Source organism: Diadema antillarum, unplaced genomic scaffold (genome assembly GCF_040938485.1).
Source record: "Diadema antillarum isolate AM-2024a unplaced genomic scaffold, OU_Dant_1.0 seq00001165_RagTag, whole genome shotgun sequence".
In the NCBI taxonomy this organism is placed as follows: domain Eukaryota; kingdom Metazoa; phylum Echinodermata; class Echinoidea; order Diadematoida; family Diadematidae; genus Diadema; species Diadema antillarum.
In genome coordinates, this window is record NW_027271972.1 from 761266 (window position 1) to 780000 (window position 18735).

At 37.6% G+C, this 18735-nt stretch overlaps 1 protein-coding gene across 1 annotated transcript in view; it reads left to right on the forward strand.

Moving 5' to 3' along the window:
• Positions 1–4571: 4571 nt before the first annotated feature.
• Positions 4572–18735, forward strand: part of LOC139744369 (uncharacterized) — a 16142-nt gene continuing 1978 nt past the window's right edge. The window contains exons 1-12 of the mRNA XM_071654810.1: positions 4572–5420; positions 6276–6346; positions 6893–7022; positions 8950–9024; positions 9882–9973; positions 13055–13217; positions 14038–14121; positions 15084–15299; positions 16500–16629; positions 17238–17456; positions 17926–17978; positions 18661–18735. The exon at positions 18661–18735 is cut by the window's right edge and continues 30 nt beyond it. Coding sequence (XP_071510911.1) covers positions 4572–5420; positions 6276–6346; positions 6893–7022; positions 8950–9024; positions 9882–9973; positions 13055–13217; positions 14038–14121; positions 15084–15299; positions 16500–16629; positions 17238–17456; positions 17926–17978; positions 18661–18735 — 2157 coding nt within the window. The remainder of the gene's footprint in view (positions 5421–6275; positions 6347–6892; positions 7023–8949; positions 9025–9881; positions 9974–13054; positions 13218–14037; positions 14122–15083; positions 15300–16499; positions 16630–17237; positions 17457–17925; positions 17979–18660) is intronic.

Sequence of the window (18735 nt, forward strand, 5' to 3'; positions counted from 1 at the left end):
GCTGAGATTTGTTACACTCAATTCAATTCACTTCAATTCAATTGTGCCTTATTTCTGTCCAACAAAAGGTAATACGAATACAAAGTATCGTTTACATGTGATAAATCATATTATGAACAATCTGTAAGAAATTCAACTTATGAAGTTTAATACAAAATAGTATTATCATGAATGAATGAATGTATGTATGATTATAGAAACAGTGTACTTTGCAATGGCAACAAAACATGAATGTATAGTGATGGGAAAATGTGATGTACTGAAAAGCAGAGCTTGTAAACCATGTATCACTCAAAAATGCAATATGTCAATAGGCCTGTCATATATATCCAAAATTTATCAATTTACAGCTAATGTGATGCAGGAAATATCAAAACATAATAATAGTAGACAGAGCTTGTTTTAGAGGATATACAAACTTAAAATTGGATAAATATTATGGCTATTAAAGACATGTCAATACATCGAGCCACTCTTTAGGATACTGTGACATTCTTTAAGACATTCAATTTTGACAATGTATGACATTTAGGTTCAATTTTTTTTTTCTTCTTCTTCTTTTTTTTTTTTTTTGGGGGGGGGGGGACTGATGTGGTCCATCTGTCAGGAAAGTATGTTACCTAAACTACAGTACTTTGTAAAACCACACAATGTCATCCTGATAATACATGTACCAATTTTCAATGTCTATACCCAGGAGATAATGCAAGGCTTGTAAATGTGATATGACATGTGAATTAAAGCTTAGATAACAGAACAGCTTTTATGTAACAGAATGCCTAATAAAGAAATAACTATTATATTTGATTATGCGCTGAAACTTTCATGAGAGTACTTCTATATGAAGGAAAACATAGAAATAATTCCTTGTTCCTTTTTTGTACATGACTGGCAGAGGTTATTGACATTGATAAACTGTACATGCCAGCACTTTTGTCCTACCTATGAATATCTAAATGTCTATTAAGCCATCTGACTGGAGTCAATCAAGAATTAATCATTCAGATCTGCACCGATTGACTCATTTTGCTACCTCTGTAATAAGTGCAGGTCAGATTTTTAAAGGTACTAATCTGAAATAGATCAGACTAATACCAAAATGACAATGTGATTATAGACGTATATATGAAACAGTGGCAATTATGTGGTTGACAAGAAGTCAAAATTTTCAGGAAGATAAATATGATTTACTTCTTTATTTTCTTGACGTGTTCCACATGATCACTCTTTGACAGATTTCAGTCTACAATGATATCCATTTTTTTTTTGACAGTCACTCTTTTTTTTTTTGGACAATCCATGTATGCATAGGATAGTTCATAGAAGTGATTGCTTGTGAATTACATGTATATCTCCAATGCTGACACATATCAACCGACATGAACAAAAATACAAGTGACAAGGAATGTGCAAGACCCAAACATGCATTTAATGAAGTGTAACTTCTTGTATTTTTGCCTACTGTAATATTTTTGTGTTGTTTTATGGCTTAGTTTAACTGAGATGTAATACATTCCAGGTATAAGTGTTTTATGAGTACAGTGTATATGTGTATTGTGTATTAATTTCTGCGCAGAGAATTGAGTGGCTTGAATTTTGAACATCATGAAATGTCATGTCTTTGCTCTGTTGAGATTAAAAATGTATTTTTCCCAATAAATTTTTGCAGTACAGATAACAAGAATTACATTCATGCACACTTATATAAAATTCATGCTTAATCAAGTTTTTGTTTTTGTGTCTCTTGCTCAGTTTTTGTTTTGCATGTGCCTTCTAATGTTAGTTGGAACAATGTTACATAATCACGCAAGTCCTCAAGTTTAACTTCCCTGAGTGGAATGATCTACCAAGCTCTGTAATGAATTTTAACTCGGTCAAAAAATTTCAAGATCTCATTATATAGACCATTATGCAGCAGCCAGTGGTAAAAAAAAATCACATTCCTCCACAAATATACACGCAGATCAAGTTCATCTTTGTGATGGGCTGCATAGCCCTTGGAAGATTAAGAAAGAAGTTGAAGGTCAAGTAGTAAAACATGTAATTGCGACACACAGTCCAGAAAGGATGCACATGTGTGTATACACTAGTTACTACATTTACAGTCCTGATTCACCTTGTGGCTCTAGCTTTGTTTAGTGCAATATTCAGAGGTTGAGAATCGCAAGTCGTCAAGTCTTTCTTTAAGAAAAATGTAAAAAAAAAAAACCCGAACATGTTTTTGAAAAGTTTAGATATTGGAATACCAGCGCGTTTATACATTCAGTATAATATAAGTGTCTTATTGAGGATGAGACCCAAATAGGTATGTGAATAGAGGGAATGCAGCGATTTCACTAGAACAGATCAGCGTTAAAGGAAAATGGGGGAAATTCGATCAAAAGTTTTTAGTTTGTAAAGTTTTGGTGCAACTATCGCTGGATAAGAAGCTAAGACTACAAAACTTTTTGACGTCATTTATAGACAATGATATTAAAAAAAAATAAAGAAAAATCAAGAAATTCAAGAAAATTCAACCAATCTTCACTTATCTAGCATACTGAACTTAACTAAAAGAGGGGATAAATTGTAGTAATCTTGTCATCCAGCGATGGCTGTGCCGAAATATCAGAAGTCTATAACTTTCAAATGTATTGTCCGATTTTCCTCAAACGTCGCTGATGTGTTCTATATATACATGCATTGCAGCATTCACTCAATACACATGCATATCTGGGTTTCATTTCCATTAAAAAGAGGGGTTTATGGCCAATTGATAATTACGTTTGAAGTACGAGAGGCCAACAAATTTTCTTCGAAAGAAACATTTCTGAGCTATGAAAACCAATTTCCTCTCTCAGAAAACTCGTTCGAGAAATTTTCAGGTTTATATACAAATATATATATATATATATATATATATATATATATATATGTGTGTATGTGTGTGTGTGTATGTGTGTGTGTGTTTGTGTTTGTATATTTGTGCGTTGGTGTCGGTGTGTATGGACATATGAATTTATGTATGTACGCATCTACCCTGGCGTATGTTTCTACTGTACATTATATTTTGTATTTGGGAGAATGCATGTGTGGTGGAAACATCGCCCTTTAACAGGTGCGCCAAATCTTCCCTGTCACTCACTTCTATTACCTAGTTGGTCCTCCTACTTCCATAAATAAATACAAACAGCAATCGAGAGGCATTTTCCGTCTATTCATTCGCAATCGATTCCTTGCCATCTTCAACGATGTATAGGAATTTCGCATTCTGCCTCTTTTTAAGACGAATCAGTCCGTACTTAAGAATCTTTTGAGAACGCGTAAATCGAATCCCGGATTCCTAGTAAAGGTGGACCCAACTTCAAGAGCGTCTGTGAGAGAAGTCTTCGAGTGGACCACGCCCTACCTTTGACTTGAAGATCACGGAAGCAGACACATTTCATTTCATCATTAACGAATGTGCAACGAATCCCCACGGAATTCAAGTTCAGACTACACGCCATTTTAATTCACGTAATTTTGACGACAAAGGAACGTGGACCTGATCCATGGACAATGAGCGTTCGAGAGGGGCCTTTCAGGAACGGAAAGGGATTACGTACCCTATCGAGCGGATCTGCTCCTAATCAATCGATCAACCCGTTCTGTATTGTCCTTGGTCAGTGCAAGGAAGGCAATGCCCTTTAAGCTGTGACCAATGGGGATGTCCTTCCCCAATATATATAGCACAGCATCTGAACAGGCGATCGATCTGTGCATTATAGCGAACATTTAGTTCTGTGTATCTTGGATACACCTGCATGTTACGCCCAACTGGCTGGTGGAGTGGGCAGCGAAATGTCCCTCTGGGGAAAATCCAATATTATTGCGTTCTGACTGGCAGGACGTTCACTATTGTGCAACGAGCATAATTTTCTGCAGGGCGCACATAACGTCATATCCCATCTCGCTCTTTCAGTGTTTGTTGATGCAGTTCCTTCTTTGATATTTTGCCAAACAACGATCATTTGTATTGACTGCTGGTTGAACAGAAGAGGCTTGATCAGGTGACCAAGCCAGTGGACTTGCGCTTCATACATCTGCCTTGGATCTAGATGCGCGTGAAACATACTCAACAAATATAAGGGATTTCCAAAAGGCTGGAGCTGATGACGCAGGAACTCCGGGGCTCTAAACATCACACCAAAAATAGAGTATAATAAGCGAGCCCAGGTGCATCGACTTTTTCTAGGTTGCGAACTCAATATGTTTGGATAAACGCCTTTGGATAGAACAAGAATTTCACGTGAGATTTTGAGAATGTGATGTAACTGCTTTACCTTGTTTCGGACGTCTCAAGTGCAAATGGTCTGATACTTTGACTAATATAGAGATTATTCTTTCGACAAATGTGTATATCGCTCAGATTTTTCATCAGATCAAAGAGCTGAACTGTGAATGGTGAAATCATGCGTCCCTTTTAGTGCAGAATAGCGTACAGCTGTAAGCTTGGAAAATATGTAAGGTCCTACGCCAATGTATCCGCTGCCTTCACATGTTCTGTAAGCTAATGTCTACCAAGTCCACTTGATTGCATTGCTATTTTCAAGATGACGGCAGGACGAGTGGAATTTCCCTCTATCCAAGGAGGAGGACAAATCCTAAAGCCCATCGATCCAGCGACAAATATTTCCGAGGTGAGAGATGAAACCAGAAGCACTAAGTCACGGGTTGTGGTGTTGGATTCGACGTTGAGTCGCTTGCCGGCTACGATTTCGGACGGCCAGAATGCAGGAGCTACATGTGCCTACAATATTGGTGATTTGAGCCGACCACCTGGTAGACGTCGAATGTCAACTCAGTCGATGACCAGGTCGATCAAAAGAACTCCTTTCATTCGTCGGACTAGTGGTCAAAATGTATTTGTTTCGTCCCAACTCTCAAACACATCAAATTCTCCAACTGTCATGCAGCGTGCAGTTGCCCGGTTCAACAGCGGAGAGCCCCAACGGCGTCGAAATCTTCGACGGAGTTCCAGTTTTCGGCTGAAGGCGCTGCACGAGCTCGCTCAGCAGAACGAAGCCATCAGCGATGTCTACGACGAGAGCCTCTACGCGCGCCGGATTAGCAACTTCAGCGACGGGACGGTAGATATCGTCAACTCATACTCCGTTGATCGTCCAAAGCCGAAGTCGTTATCCAAACAGATGAGCCTGCTGAACTTAGGTGGGAGGAAAGGCTCCTCGACGAACTCTCGAAGCCTGGGTAGGCGACGCTCCAGCGTGAGTCGAAGTCACGTCTCCCGCACGAGGCGGTCTTCGAGTCTGCGAAGGAGAAGCGGGAGCTCGAGTCGTGAGAGTTCACACGACTCTCCGCGAGACGGTAGACGATTCGGACGTGGACGCAGCAGACACCTGCTCAACGTACAACTCATGGCCATACCCGCATCACCAAACTTGGTAAAGTTGGTCGCTGGCTTGTTTTATTTGCATTACCACTACGCACTGTATACAAGCCTTACTCATAAATTCTTATTTAGAGATATCAGCAACAATATAGACCATATGCGAATAGCTTAAATCCAAATACAGATATATCAATTTTCATCAATTTAAAGATATTTGAGAATTAATCTGCTAAAAATCAAAGAAAACGAAACGATATCTTAAAAACACTTGTTAATGCAAATACAGATACACTTGCTGTATATCAATTTTCATCAATTTAGATATATTTGAGATTTAATCTGCTGAAAATCAAAGAAAACGAAACGATATCTTAAAAACACTTGTTATATAACGAGTGCAAAATCACTGAAGAGATTTAATTTTCACTATTTGATGATGGCCCTACTATTAAATATTGGAAAATAACGTTTATCTCTTTTTGTATCAAACTCTGTATATAAGGTTTAACACACGTAGTTTGTGTGATACTTAGCTGCGGTATGAGAGCCATGTCTTAAATTGCTGAAAGTGGCAATTCTTTTTACGCTGTTGTCCAAAAAAGTCGACGAGGAAAATGTATACTTATACTACTGTTTCGAAAAGAACAACTTTTATTTGTGCCCCGAATTATTATAATAATATTATGATCAAATCTGTAGACACTGCTATACATCGGCATACTGCTACCCATTAAATCGTCATACGATGAGTTTGATAGGACAGTATATATTCCGTACTATAAATAGTCCATCGTAAATGAATGTACACGTATTAGAAAAGCTGACGCAAATGTTTACTGGAGGAACATGAAAACTTGATGGTTTTAGAGGTGATAGTAACGCAAATGTTGTCATGTGTTCTTATCAGTCGAGTGATCGTTTCCGGAAAGCGGTTCGACTATTGCAGATGGTGATGAGATCTTTCCAGATAAGTAGAAGGTAGGTATTCCGCTTTATCTACTGCCAGAGAATTAATGATACATTCGTTTACCGGGACAAGACAATGTGCTTTTCTTTCGGTAGAAAAAGTTTTACGCGAGTTCAGGTTTCATATCATTTTATTCAACCTTCAAGTATGTTATCCTCTGTGTTTGAATTCTCGAGTATGATCATGATGATCTTTGATGTCGGATTGTATCTACTTGAACCACATGCACTGTGCAAACGGATCATATGTTCATATTCATATAGATATATGATGTATATGCAATTAACATGTGAATATATTATTATCATAACTGAACATGACATGCAGACAACAACGCGTTGGAGGATTGCCGTGATATGGAACATTCTGTTTATTTCCTTAATGGCGCTATAGTTATGTGGTGCCGGCCTTTACTTGCGGTGCTACTACATGTATATGAAAGTCTATGAATCCATTATGAGAAAACTTCACGTATCTATACAGATTTTTAGCGTGATAGAGATGTTGATATTCGGGAGGTTTTTCCCTGTCTGTTTTGTATGTATGGAAAGAAACAGAATGTTTATATTTATTTCTAGATACAAGAACGACCAGACAGCAGACAGCATTTGTCTCGGTGGACCACCGTCGCCACAAAATAAATCTGGCTTGTTCTTTGATCGCAACCATTACAAGGCCAAGAAAGAGGTAAACCTTTATCTTGATTTGTCTCGTTATTTACAGTACTTTGCTTTATTCGGTCAAGTTAAAACAGAAACAGATTTTGCCGGCTTATGTTCCGTCTTACCAGTTCGATGTTTGGTGACTAGGATATGTATATGTCAAATCAAAGTGAAAGTTTGGGAAAAGTTTACTTTCAGCCTATGTAGAGATTATCCACTCAAGGCGTCTCCACCTCTGGGATGCCCCTATGCTTAAAGCTGCAAACAAGTAGGCCTACAAAAGCAGTTTTTTTATTTCTTATCAGAAAACGCAGTGGGCGTAATTACTGCGTAACTTGTTTCTTCGAACAAACCGACAACCTAGCTATATAGGCCGCTGTAGATTTATAGTTGAATGAGAATGGCAATAATGGTACTCTCTTGAAAACGGGTGAAAGGAACGATGCCAACCCCGTGTGGTTTTTTCCAGGTAACTGGTATTTGTCATACGAAATCACCCGAGCACGTCTGATCCTATGAAAACCAGACCTACAGGTCCACTCCCTATATGTAACAGCCTTTATGTCGAATGTGTGTTTTTTCAGAAAGCATAAGCAAGTTTTAATTTGTTTTTATCATAACAGATAAACAATCAAAGAAACAAACTTTAAATAAGAAAACGCCTATATTAGTTATAGAGTTACAAATTGTACATAGAAATAATAAAAACTATTAGAAGTTCCATCCCTTATTAAAACGGTAAATAATGCTGTCGGCTGTGTCTTTCCATTTTGACAGCATGAATGCAAAAACAATTCTTCGTTTCTTTACCATAATATTATTGAAATATATAATAGTAAACTTTGTAAGTGCCTGACACGTACAAACTCTCTCTCTCTCTCTCTCTCTCTATATATATATATATATATATATATATATATATTTCATTTTAATAATGATAAAAAGTTCGTCTATTACATAATGCGACAGATTTTTACTTATTTAACAATGTGGATACATGAAGATCTTAAATCTAAGTTCTTAAATCCATCGATGCATGTAGAATATCATGTGTACCGTAGAGTAGAAAGTGTGTTAAAGGCATGATGATAGTGAATCAAGGCATACGTGTCTTCATGTGTCATGTGTTTGACACACAAGTGTGTGTTGAGTTACTATAAAGACTTGAATGAAGTCCAAATAACAGTATTCGCTGCATACGGTATTATGTCATTAATACCCATCTGTTGACGGTTCTGAGTGGTGGGTGCATGAGAATAATACATGGGGGCCGTCGACTGTAATGCATCAGTAGACTTAAGTCATCTTCGTTCTTTCTGTAACGGCGCCACCAGCAAGTAAGAAAGTTCTATACAGTGTGTAGCCGCCAAAGGTATTTATCGACACGCATCGATTTCCTCACTTAAGCCTGAGCTACCATACATCGGAAGGGTTACGCAATTGATGCAAACTTCAGAGCAATTAATGGAACATTATCCGGGTCACAGTTCACTTAAACCGCTGATGACCTCGCATTGCGAAGAAAGTATACAATAATGTGAAGACTTGTTTTCAGCCCCGAACAGGTGTGCGAGGTAACCAACATTACTCTCAGAATTGATTTTACACAGAAACTGTCTCTATCCCCTTTTAACCGTTCCGAACGAACCATTGTGAATTTTATGAGTTGGGTTAAACCAAGGAGATTCGGCTCTATCCCATGATTAATATCAAGCTATGTTGTGTTGGCGATCAATAATTGAGACGGTCGCTTAATGGAAAAGTAACAATTGAGTGCTGGACGTTTCACAATGTGCAAGCAGCATTTAAAGATGGTATTGTGCAAAATAACCGGTCTTACTTTTGAAAAAATTATGACTTATCACAAACTTTGATAGAACCACATCATGTACTACGATATCAAACATTTATCCATCATTCTATCTGTATTCATTTTCTCCATATATTTCTAGGGACAACTCAGTGCTGAAGTGAAGCGAATAATGACAAAAGAAGTAGAGGATCGAACTCCAGAGGAAATAAACAAGGTACACTGTAATTCAATTTTGAAATCTTTGTGATTACCTACTTGCGATGTTTCAATTTGATTAGTAGTAGACTATATGATTTGACGATTTATTTGTAACGACAGTGTTGTTAATTTCAAAGGGGAAAGTGACTCTACGAAAGTCACGGAACCCATCATGCGGGTTGAATGCCAGTGCAGAAAAACGACATGGACATGATCAGTTTTGTTCACGAGTGCGGTATGAATGAAAATAAGAAACATAAAAAAACCCTCAAAGTAGCCGGACATAAAATCAATGCACAAGAGATGTCGAGCTATATAGTTCTGGGTCACGAAGCCTTACAGTTTGAAGAACACGCGCTTAAAATTATCACATTCAACTTGGTCAAATCTTCTAAGGAATGCCTAAATTTCCTACCTCCTTTCTTATCAGAAAGATGAAACTATCACACGAAAAGAATTAGTAAAAGCCACATCCATCCCTGATGTTAATGTTGCATTTAAATGTCCCGATCAAGAGGTTTTTTTTTTTCTTTTAAGTAAGACAATCAGAATCTGATACCAAAAGTCGGATGAATTACAGTTGTTCTTGGTTGTAGTATAACACCAGCATGACACCATTTCACAAAGCAATTTACAACTATTACAAGCTGTAATAAATACAGTTCATATGCCAATTAACAATTAACGACCATAAAGCAACAAATCCGATATAGATGTGTGAGTCATTATCATGGTCACTGCGATTATAGCAACATTCAATCATTGCAAACCCCTTTATGAAATGCATGGGCATAATGGCTAGCATAAGACCATTTTTTACAATACCAACACGAGATATACTTTTTTGTGTGTCCTTCTTTGTATTATCTACAGGCATTGATATGTCTCAGAAGCGTGTTGGATACTTTCTGTGAATTCCCTATCAAGATGCAAGAAGCTATGGCAAAGTTTGGCTGGTACAACAGGTATAACAGCAAGTAGATCTTACATCAGTGATAATTCCTGTCTAAAAATAACGATAACAATAATAAAGCAAGGTTTGGAATTAGTCATATTAACTGAAAAAAAACCCTCAAAAACAATCAAAATCAGAATGATTCTATACAAAGCTACAAAGTTTAACAATCAAGTTGGTCATGAAGATAATCATACGCATCTTAGACAAAGTTTAACAATTGATTAGTTTAGCATTGATTGGTTTAAATATCAGTTACTCTCATCTTATAGCTTGTCGTGATGTCTTTGTTACATGTGAAAGATTTATACGTGTATAGGTCAGAGCAACAACTAGAGACTTTTATAAACCACTGAACGTTGTTTCCTTCACACAATACATTCAACCTCTGTTGCCTACTCGTCTCCGCAACGAGGCTCGTAGTTTGCAAAATGTTCCTTTGATTTTAATTCTGTGTTTACATTATGCATGATTAACTTATGACCAGTCCGTCTTCATTGAAATTATATGCAATGATTAGGGGAGACCGGGTCTAGTTGTTACAATTTTCACATTTTTAGGTCTGTACAAAAAACGAATAGAGGAATCGGCTTCATTTTTGCTTTGAGGATACCTTATTTCCTCCTTTAATTTAAAACAGTACAAACTTTGGAAGTCCAGATAATATAAACAAGATATTACGTAATCAATAAACACAAAATTTTGTAACAACTTTCCCCGATGTTGAGGTAAGTTGTTACAGCACATGGGGGTACTTTGTTACCAGTGGCGTATCTAGGGGAAACGGCGCCCGGGGCAAGCGTGAAAATTGCGCCCCTATTTCTGAAAAAGTGTTCAACCCCAACCCCATCCCGGTAGGGACTTTAAACAAAGTCTACATGATATGCTTTTTTCAAGCACTTAAAATGGGTCTTTTGAGGGTGATTTAAATGTAGCGAATTTTGATAAATTTTGGCGAGCGAGCGCAGCGAGCGAGCCGAAAATTTTTGTATTTCAGCTTACAAAACATGGAATTCTTGCCATTTTTTGCTTATCAAATCTTACAATTCTAATCAAGATATAGTGACGGCCTTATAGATAACGATTTATACCAACAAACTGAGGACTTTAAAAGAATACTCTAAATTAGTGCGCGCGAGTGAGCCGAAATTTGTATATTTCTTCGTCATCATCACGTTTTGTTCTTATCTCTCTTTTATATACATATATATAAATTTTGGCGAGCGAGCGCAGCGAGCGAGCCGAAAATTTTGTATTTCAGCTTACAAAACATGGAATTCTTGTCATTTTTTGCTTATTAAATCTTACAATTCTAATCAAGATATAGTGACGGCCATATAGATAACAATTTATACCAACAAACTGAGGACTTTAAAAAAATACTCTAAATTAGTGCGCGCGAGTGAGCCGAAATTTGTATATTTCTTCGTCATCATCACGTTTTGTTCTTATCTCTCTTTTTTATAATAATATATATAAATTTTGGCGAGCGAGCGCAGCGAGCGAGCCGAAAATTTCTGTATTTCAGCTTACAAAACATGGAATTTTTGTCATTTTTTGCTTATTAGATCTTACAATTCTAATCAAGATATAGTGACGGCCTTATAGATAACGATTTATACCACCAAACTGAGGACTAGAAAAATACTCTAAATTAGTACGAGCGAGTGAGCCGAAATTTGTATATTTCCGCGTCATCATTGCGTTTTGTTCTTATCTTGTTTGATTTGGGGTTTTTGTTGCGCCCCCCCCCCCGTATGTTCGAAACCGTTGGCGCCTTTTGATCCAATTGGCGATCGCTTCAGAACGAAAGAAATTGCAGCCGCTGCTCAGTGAAACATTTTGCCTGCTAAATATTAAATGACATGTGTGAACACAACAGACATTGTCATTTTGTCCGCGTCATCATCAAGTTTTGTTCTTCTTTTTTATATATATTTGGCGAGCGAGCGCAGCGAGCGCGCCGAAAATTTGTGTATTTCAGCTTACGAAACATGGAATTCTTGTGTGAACACAATAAACATTGTCATTTTGCCCGCGTCATCATCATGTTTTGTTTTTATCTTGTTTGATTTGGTTTTCTGCCCCCTTCCCCCTTCCGGGCGAACTTTTTTTTTTTCTTCTTCTTCTTCTTTTTTCTTTTCTTCTTTTTCTTCTTCGTTTTTTTTTTCTTCTTTTCTTCGCTTTTTTTTTTCGTTTTTTGCGCCCCCAAGGAGTGGCGCCCGGGGCACGTGCCCCCCTTGCCCCCCCCCCCCCCCCCCCCCCTAGATACGCCACTGTTTGTTACACCGTAGAAAGTCAACTCAATCGGGTAATGCAGATCTGACGTGTTAGGTAATTCTTAATATTAACCTGTCTGGGTGTGCATGTTAGCCTATGCTGGGGTGTATGAGTGTGTTGGGTGTGTGTGTGTGTGTGTGTGTGTGTGTGTGTGTGTGTTTGTTTGTGTGTGTTTGTGTGTGTGTGTATAACCATAAATTCAACTGAAAGTGCATTGGGGTAAGTTGTTACACCACTCGATTCTCCAGACGGGTCAAGTTGTTGTAACAACTTGACCCAGTGCGTTTTCAAAAACTTTTCACACGTGTGGCCAATAAACAATCAAACATCACGTGTTGCTACTTTCACCAAAAGACAGCCAAAACACGCTTCTTTCAACCACATACTCATCACTTACTGAAGAAGAATGGATTTGGTGTAATAAAGAAAAATCGAATTTTTCAAAATTTTACTCGGAGAGGTAAAAAAGTGTTTTTTGGACCTACCTTCTACATGTGACGTCCAGGCAACGCCAGATTTCGCATGCAGAGATCGTTGGCTATACATTTTGATTTGATATTACTTGTAACGCCCTCTTTTGATCATTTATAGAGAAAATGACAGTGTAACAACTTGCCCGTGTAACAACTAGACCCGGTCTCCCCTACATAAATTATTCTAAACAATAGCAGTGATATCTTCCATTTGTGATTTTGGTAATATTTCTTTAAATCTGATGACTTTTCACACGCTTTATGATGGTATTTTTTGCTTGATCGTGGCATTTGAGCTGCGGTTATGTGTGTGACTTTTTTATTTTTCATTTGTTTAGTCTCGAAAAGAGACGTGTGATCATACGACAGGGCCATCGAGCTGAGAATTTCTACCTGATGCTGTCCGGCACGGCGCTGGTTACCACGACAACCATAGACCAGGGAACCAATCAGGCTCGAGTGAGGCTCGTCAACTTCCTGCGCCTAGGGAGCTCGTTTGGGGTAAGACGAACAAAAACCTGCCTCTTTATCTGTCCCTTTTTTTAAAATTTGGTCACTACACATGATAATATACACGTACATGCAATATACCAAACGCATACACACACATGCATTGTAACATACATACATTATCACATACAGTCGTACACACATTAAAACATTCATACATACATTATATCATGTTCTGGTATTTTTCATAATAATGCTGATAATAGTGATTGCTTATAAAGCGTCATATCTACAGAAGTGCCCAAAGCGCTTTTAAAAGAAGTGAAAGCCTAATATTATACAAATAGAGAACAGCGCATGACAACCAATGTAGAACAAGAAAAACAACTTGCGTGCAAAATTAAAAAGATGTTTATAATTCGAACTTCGACTACATCAATATTGTGACTTTCTCCAATACCTTACGGTTACAATATGGCAATTTATTTCAAAGTAATGGACTTGCATGAATAAATGACCGATTCCCCCCCCCCCCCCCCACTTGGTTTGAACCTTTCGTATAACGTATGAAATGGAGTCAGATGAGCAATTTCGCCCGTCAGGGGAACATTTCTAAACAAGCGAAGCAGTTTAGTTCGGGACATGTCTTGATTACAACACATCAGCTAGAAATAATTTGAAACCAAAGAGATGTACCCCAGTAAATTCTCTTTGTTGAAACTTATGCTTTAAAGATGAATGCTTTCATGGCTCAATTATTAGGTTAATTAATTGATACATTAATGATTTTATTTTGCTCATCTCGTCAGTAATAACTCCTCGCTTGTTCATCTGTCTGTATAATCAAGATTGTTCACTTTCTTGTCAACAGGAAAAAGAATTGCTGATGAACGAATCACGCCCTCATACGGTCATATGTCAGGATGAGGTCGAAGTGCTTACAATCGATAAAGAGGTACAGCATCGAAACTGAGTAATACTGTAAAAATTGTGTTGCAAATGAACAAATTTTATGGCAAAATAGGTATACAAATGTACTAGAAAGTAATAGCTAGATGAATTTTAAAGAGATTTTTTAAAATTTCTTTCTTCTTTTTTAATTCTTTTTATATTTTTCTCTCTTTTTTTTTTTTGCTTTTTACTTTGCTTATAGCATGAACATTTTGTTACCGAGTTGGTGGGTTATACCATGGAGGTAGATTCTACCTCCATGGCTATACGTAGACATGGAAATCATTTGCACACATAACGGCCTGAATCCAGATACGTCGCCTAGCTTTAGAACATGGATTTTTGAAACCATAGCCTATATACGTAGTCCATGGTCTAAACTGAGCATTTCCTAATCGAGGACTAAATAAGGACTAAATAATCCATGGACTAAATAATTTAGACATGGTCTAAATGACGTCATATAACGCAGTTAATCCGTGATCTAAATCTAGGCCACGTTTGGAAATTCGGATCATTGTGTTCCTGATATTGATGTGGTCAACGAGCGACTTAACCGCTTCGTCGATAACCATTCAATACTGACAAGAAATGCATAGCAATTGAGAATTTGCATGTCTGCATTACTTTTTTTTGTTCGTAATTAGTATGTTGTTTGTTTGTTTGTTTGTTTATTTGTTTGCTTGTTTGTTTTTGTCTCAAACGCACCGGAAGTCAAACCCGGAGACAAACTAAATAAACGAAGGCGACCAGCGTGTAGATTTATATTTGTGATGATATTGAAGCGAAAATAATCAACGGCTGCGATTGTTAATAATGTTCATGGGCTCGCTAAATACCATGCTGAATTGCTGTCATTGCCAGATATGTAGATGATGCGGAAGCTACTTTCAAGCAGTGTATACCCGTAGAATATGTGATTATTGCTATCAACGACTATTTTTTTTCTCTCTCTCTGTCGCCTAGACGTACGTCAACATTTTCATGCAGAAAAACGACAGAGAGGATGGCGGTGACAACGACCTGCAGAGTTTCATGAAGACCATCGAGGCGTTCCAGGACTGGCCGGTCGAGAAGCTACCGAAGAACAACCCGACTGTCTGCATGCTGGCCTACTTCCGGAGGGGCGCAGTCGTGTGTCGGAACAGCAACCAATCCGAGTGGATCTACGTCATTAAGTCGGTATGTCATTGTATTTTGTAAGTGTATCTTCCAAAATCAGTGTTATAATTTGTGTTATATTTTATGTGAATATTTTGTGAAATGAATTAAGTTGAATTTATAAAACATTCTACAATCTCTGTCGGGTCACTTTGAACGTCCAGTTTACCTTTGGGAGGGGTGATTTGAAAAATATTCAAGATATCGCCTTTCTTGCATATGTGTAGGTCTGTTGTACCACAAAACACCCTCCCATTTAATTTTTTTTTTTTTTTGCAATAAAGCCTAAAGTATAAGGAGATGTCAGTATTTTTCTTGATCAACTGTAACTGTAGACGGTTTAATCCGGACACATTTTTATTATAACTTTTGTTCACATTTTGTATATTTAACAATACTTAACATTGATTTTATTAATTCAAATTTTCACAGTGGTTGTTTCTATCCCTAACTCACATCTTAGAACTATTTTAAAGCACTAATGCTGGGTTTTTGTTTCATCTGCAAATGGTAAATTATGCCTTTAAATATCACCTTTTATTCAGTTTGACTTAGATGGTGGATTAATCATGTCACTATGCAGACAAAATATTGCGATGTTATACAAATTATTGAAATTGATTTTATAAAGTTGATTACACTGGATTTTGTATTTATATCCTACCGACATTTCTGCCTGTGTTAGCTCTCACCGTTACTTGACCTGAGATTGCGATTTCAGCCCAACGAGACATTACTCAAATTAACGCAGAGTTCTATTGTGAGGACATTGTTGAGGAGGCATAATCATGCACAAACTTCAAAATTAAAGAACAGATGAGTCAAGGAACGCGTTGTATTGATACATTTTCTTTTCTTTAATACAAATGCTATATACATGAACTGTATAGTATACTCATCATAGTGTGAAAATATGTCTTGAATGCGTGCTAAAATGTCACTTTCTTCATGCCTGTATGTCGATTCTGCTCTGTTTGAATTGTTATGCTCAGTAAATTTCCCTCGTGATTTTTCTGACTCACTATTTTAAGTACTTTTTATTTTCCTTTTACAAATATAATGTAATCAATGAGATATGAAATATAATGGAAATCAAAAGAATATACTATAATATTGAAGTCATTTTTATCAACGCTGTGATGCTGATATTGCCCTAGATATAAGAGACAGAAACAAGATTGTCGAGATACCACTAATCAAATTATATTTTGCATAAATTAGGGGGCGTGTGATGTCTTGAAACAACTGAAGGAACCACGAATCCAGTCGCCGACTCCTCGTTTGACCAACACCCGGGGGCAGAAGCGGGCCAGTCCCACGAAGGCCCCACCGCCCACAAGAGTCAATCTGAGTAAGTCGGATTTACTCTCACACTGATATAGTTGTCACCTACATTAGGTTCATACATGATAAATGACATGTTGAATGGTATCAGTATGTGAAGGGAAGATGATTTATTCAGTTTATGATGCTGAATTCATTTATTTGAATGTGGTCCGACTTATCAGAATCGCTACATTGGGAGGAATACCTTTAATTTTTTAATCTATCAAAACATACCATAACAAACTCATCAGTTGTGTGTGATAGCATACTACCTAACCTCACTTGATTTTAGAAGCAGTAGACTATATATATCACTTTAGAACCACCTACACTGTAAACATATTTTTCACCCCTTGCGGATGGACATAAAGTTACCTAGTATGTTATTTCATGTTTTCTTCTTTTTTTGTTCTTCACACCTGAAAATATCAATGCGCTGGACGTTACACAAGACAGTGTAGAATTGTTTAAGCCGCAACCATCTAGAGCAGTAGTGAACATGAGCAAAATACCGATTGCACGAAGGGACCAATTATTCTTCTATTCCGTTAGTTCTTGGTGAGAGCAAAGTTCTCCCTTGTCCAAAAATGACAATGCTTTGATCTCATATCCATGTGTTCAAAACTTGTGTAGGGAGCCGAGCGAAGCTGCCGCCGATCATCACAGTATCGGAGCATTCGGACGTCGAAAGCCTGGCCGAGTCAGTGGCGAAGAGCGCCGAGTCCTCGAGGGGGAATTCGGCCTCCAAACGATTCGCCAACGCTGCAAGGAAAGTCTTCTCCACCGAGCTCTATCAGAACAAGCCGAAGACGAGCAACGCCGACGTTCTGGAAGCCGAGGAGCCGATCTCGCGTGAGTCAGAAAGCAGTTGTCCACTTCCCAACCGCTTTCTTTTTTCCTGTATATCAATTTTTGTTCTATTAAATTCTACTATCTGTCTCTATTGCCTTGTCATAATAAGAAGTATCAACCCTTTGAGAATAAGGGAGAGTGAAAGAGTCGAACTAGAGATGGGGAGGAAAAAGAAAAGGAGAATGAATTATCAGAAGGGAAAAGGTGAGAGAAGGAGTAGAAGAAGAAGAAGAGAAAGATTATTATGAAGAAAAAAAAAAGATGCATGAAATGGATCAGGAGGAGGAGTAGAAAGAGCCGATTGAAGTACATTAGAAACAGATAGCCGAATATAAAGGGATGGAAGATGAAAACTTATACATGGTAACATAACGAGCGCCAGATTTCCAGTAATGTAATCTCCATAAATGGCATCTATGTGTGATAGGAGACGTAAAAATTATATTTTCTTGTCATTAATTCTTTGCAGTGCTGGACAGCCTGGAGGCTCGCAGCCACAGTCCGCGGCTGGCAGAAGTTGCGGTAAGTGGAACAATTAGATAGCTGACACGTGGTTTGCTAAAGTATGATTATGATCAACAGGACCATTGTCCTAACAGGCAATGACGTAAACTTCATACATATTAATTTCTTTGAAAATCAAACTCCAATCAGTTGCTCTCCCAAATGGACGCATGAAAGATATACACTAAAAGATCACACAACGACTACATAACTCCATATCATTTTCGTCACCACCAGTGTTCACTGAATCGACTTAAATTAGATTAATTTGGAACGTTTTTCGAAAATGTGACACAACATGTGCAAAATGTAAAAAAAAAGAGTCGAATTGCTTTTTCATTTTTAACAAAGAGAACGATTGTCACGTGATGATGGAGAGCACACCAGATTGTCATAGACTGGTGTTTGAATTAATTGATGTTTCAATTTGACATTTCGCTTATTTCAGTTTCATTCTTTCTGCATCACTTTCTACTTATATTTTCTGTTTTTGTTTGTTTGTTTGTTTGTTTGTTTTTTCATTTTTTTAAAACCCGTATGCATGATAGACGCATTAATCTTGGTATGGTAGGAGTTTTTGTTTTGTTTTGTTTTGTTTGTTTGTGTTTTTTTTATGAACCCAGATTGATGTCATGTCAGAAGTGTGAATAATCTGAATGCATCATGGAGATCATGATTGTTGTTGCTCTTTTGCACGCAGACAACGTTGATGGCGTCCTTCCTCTCCGACAAGACGAGCGAGGGCAGCAAAGACAGGAAATCGGTATTTGTCCGA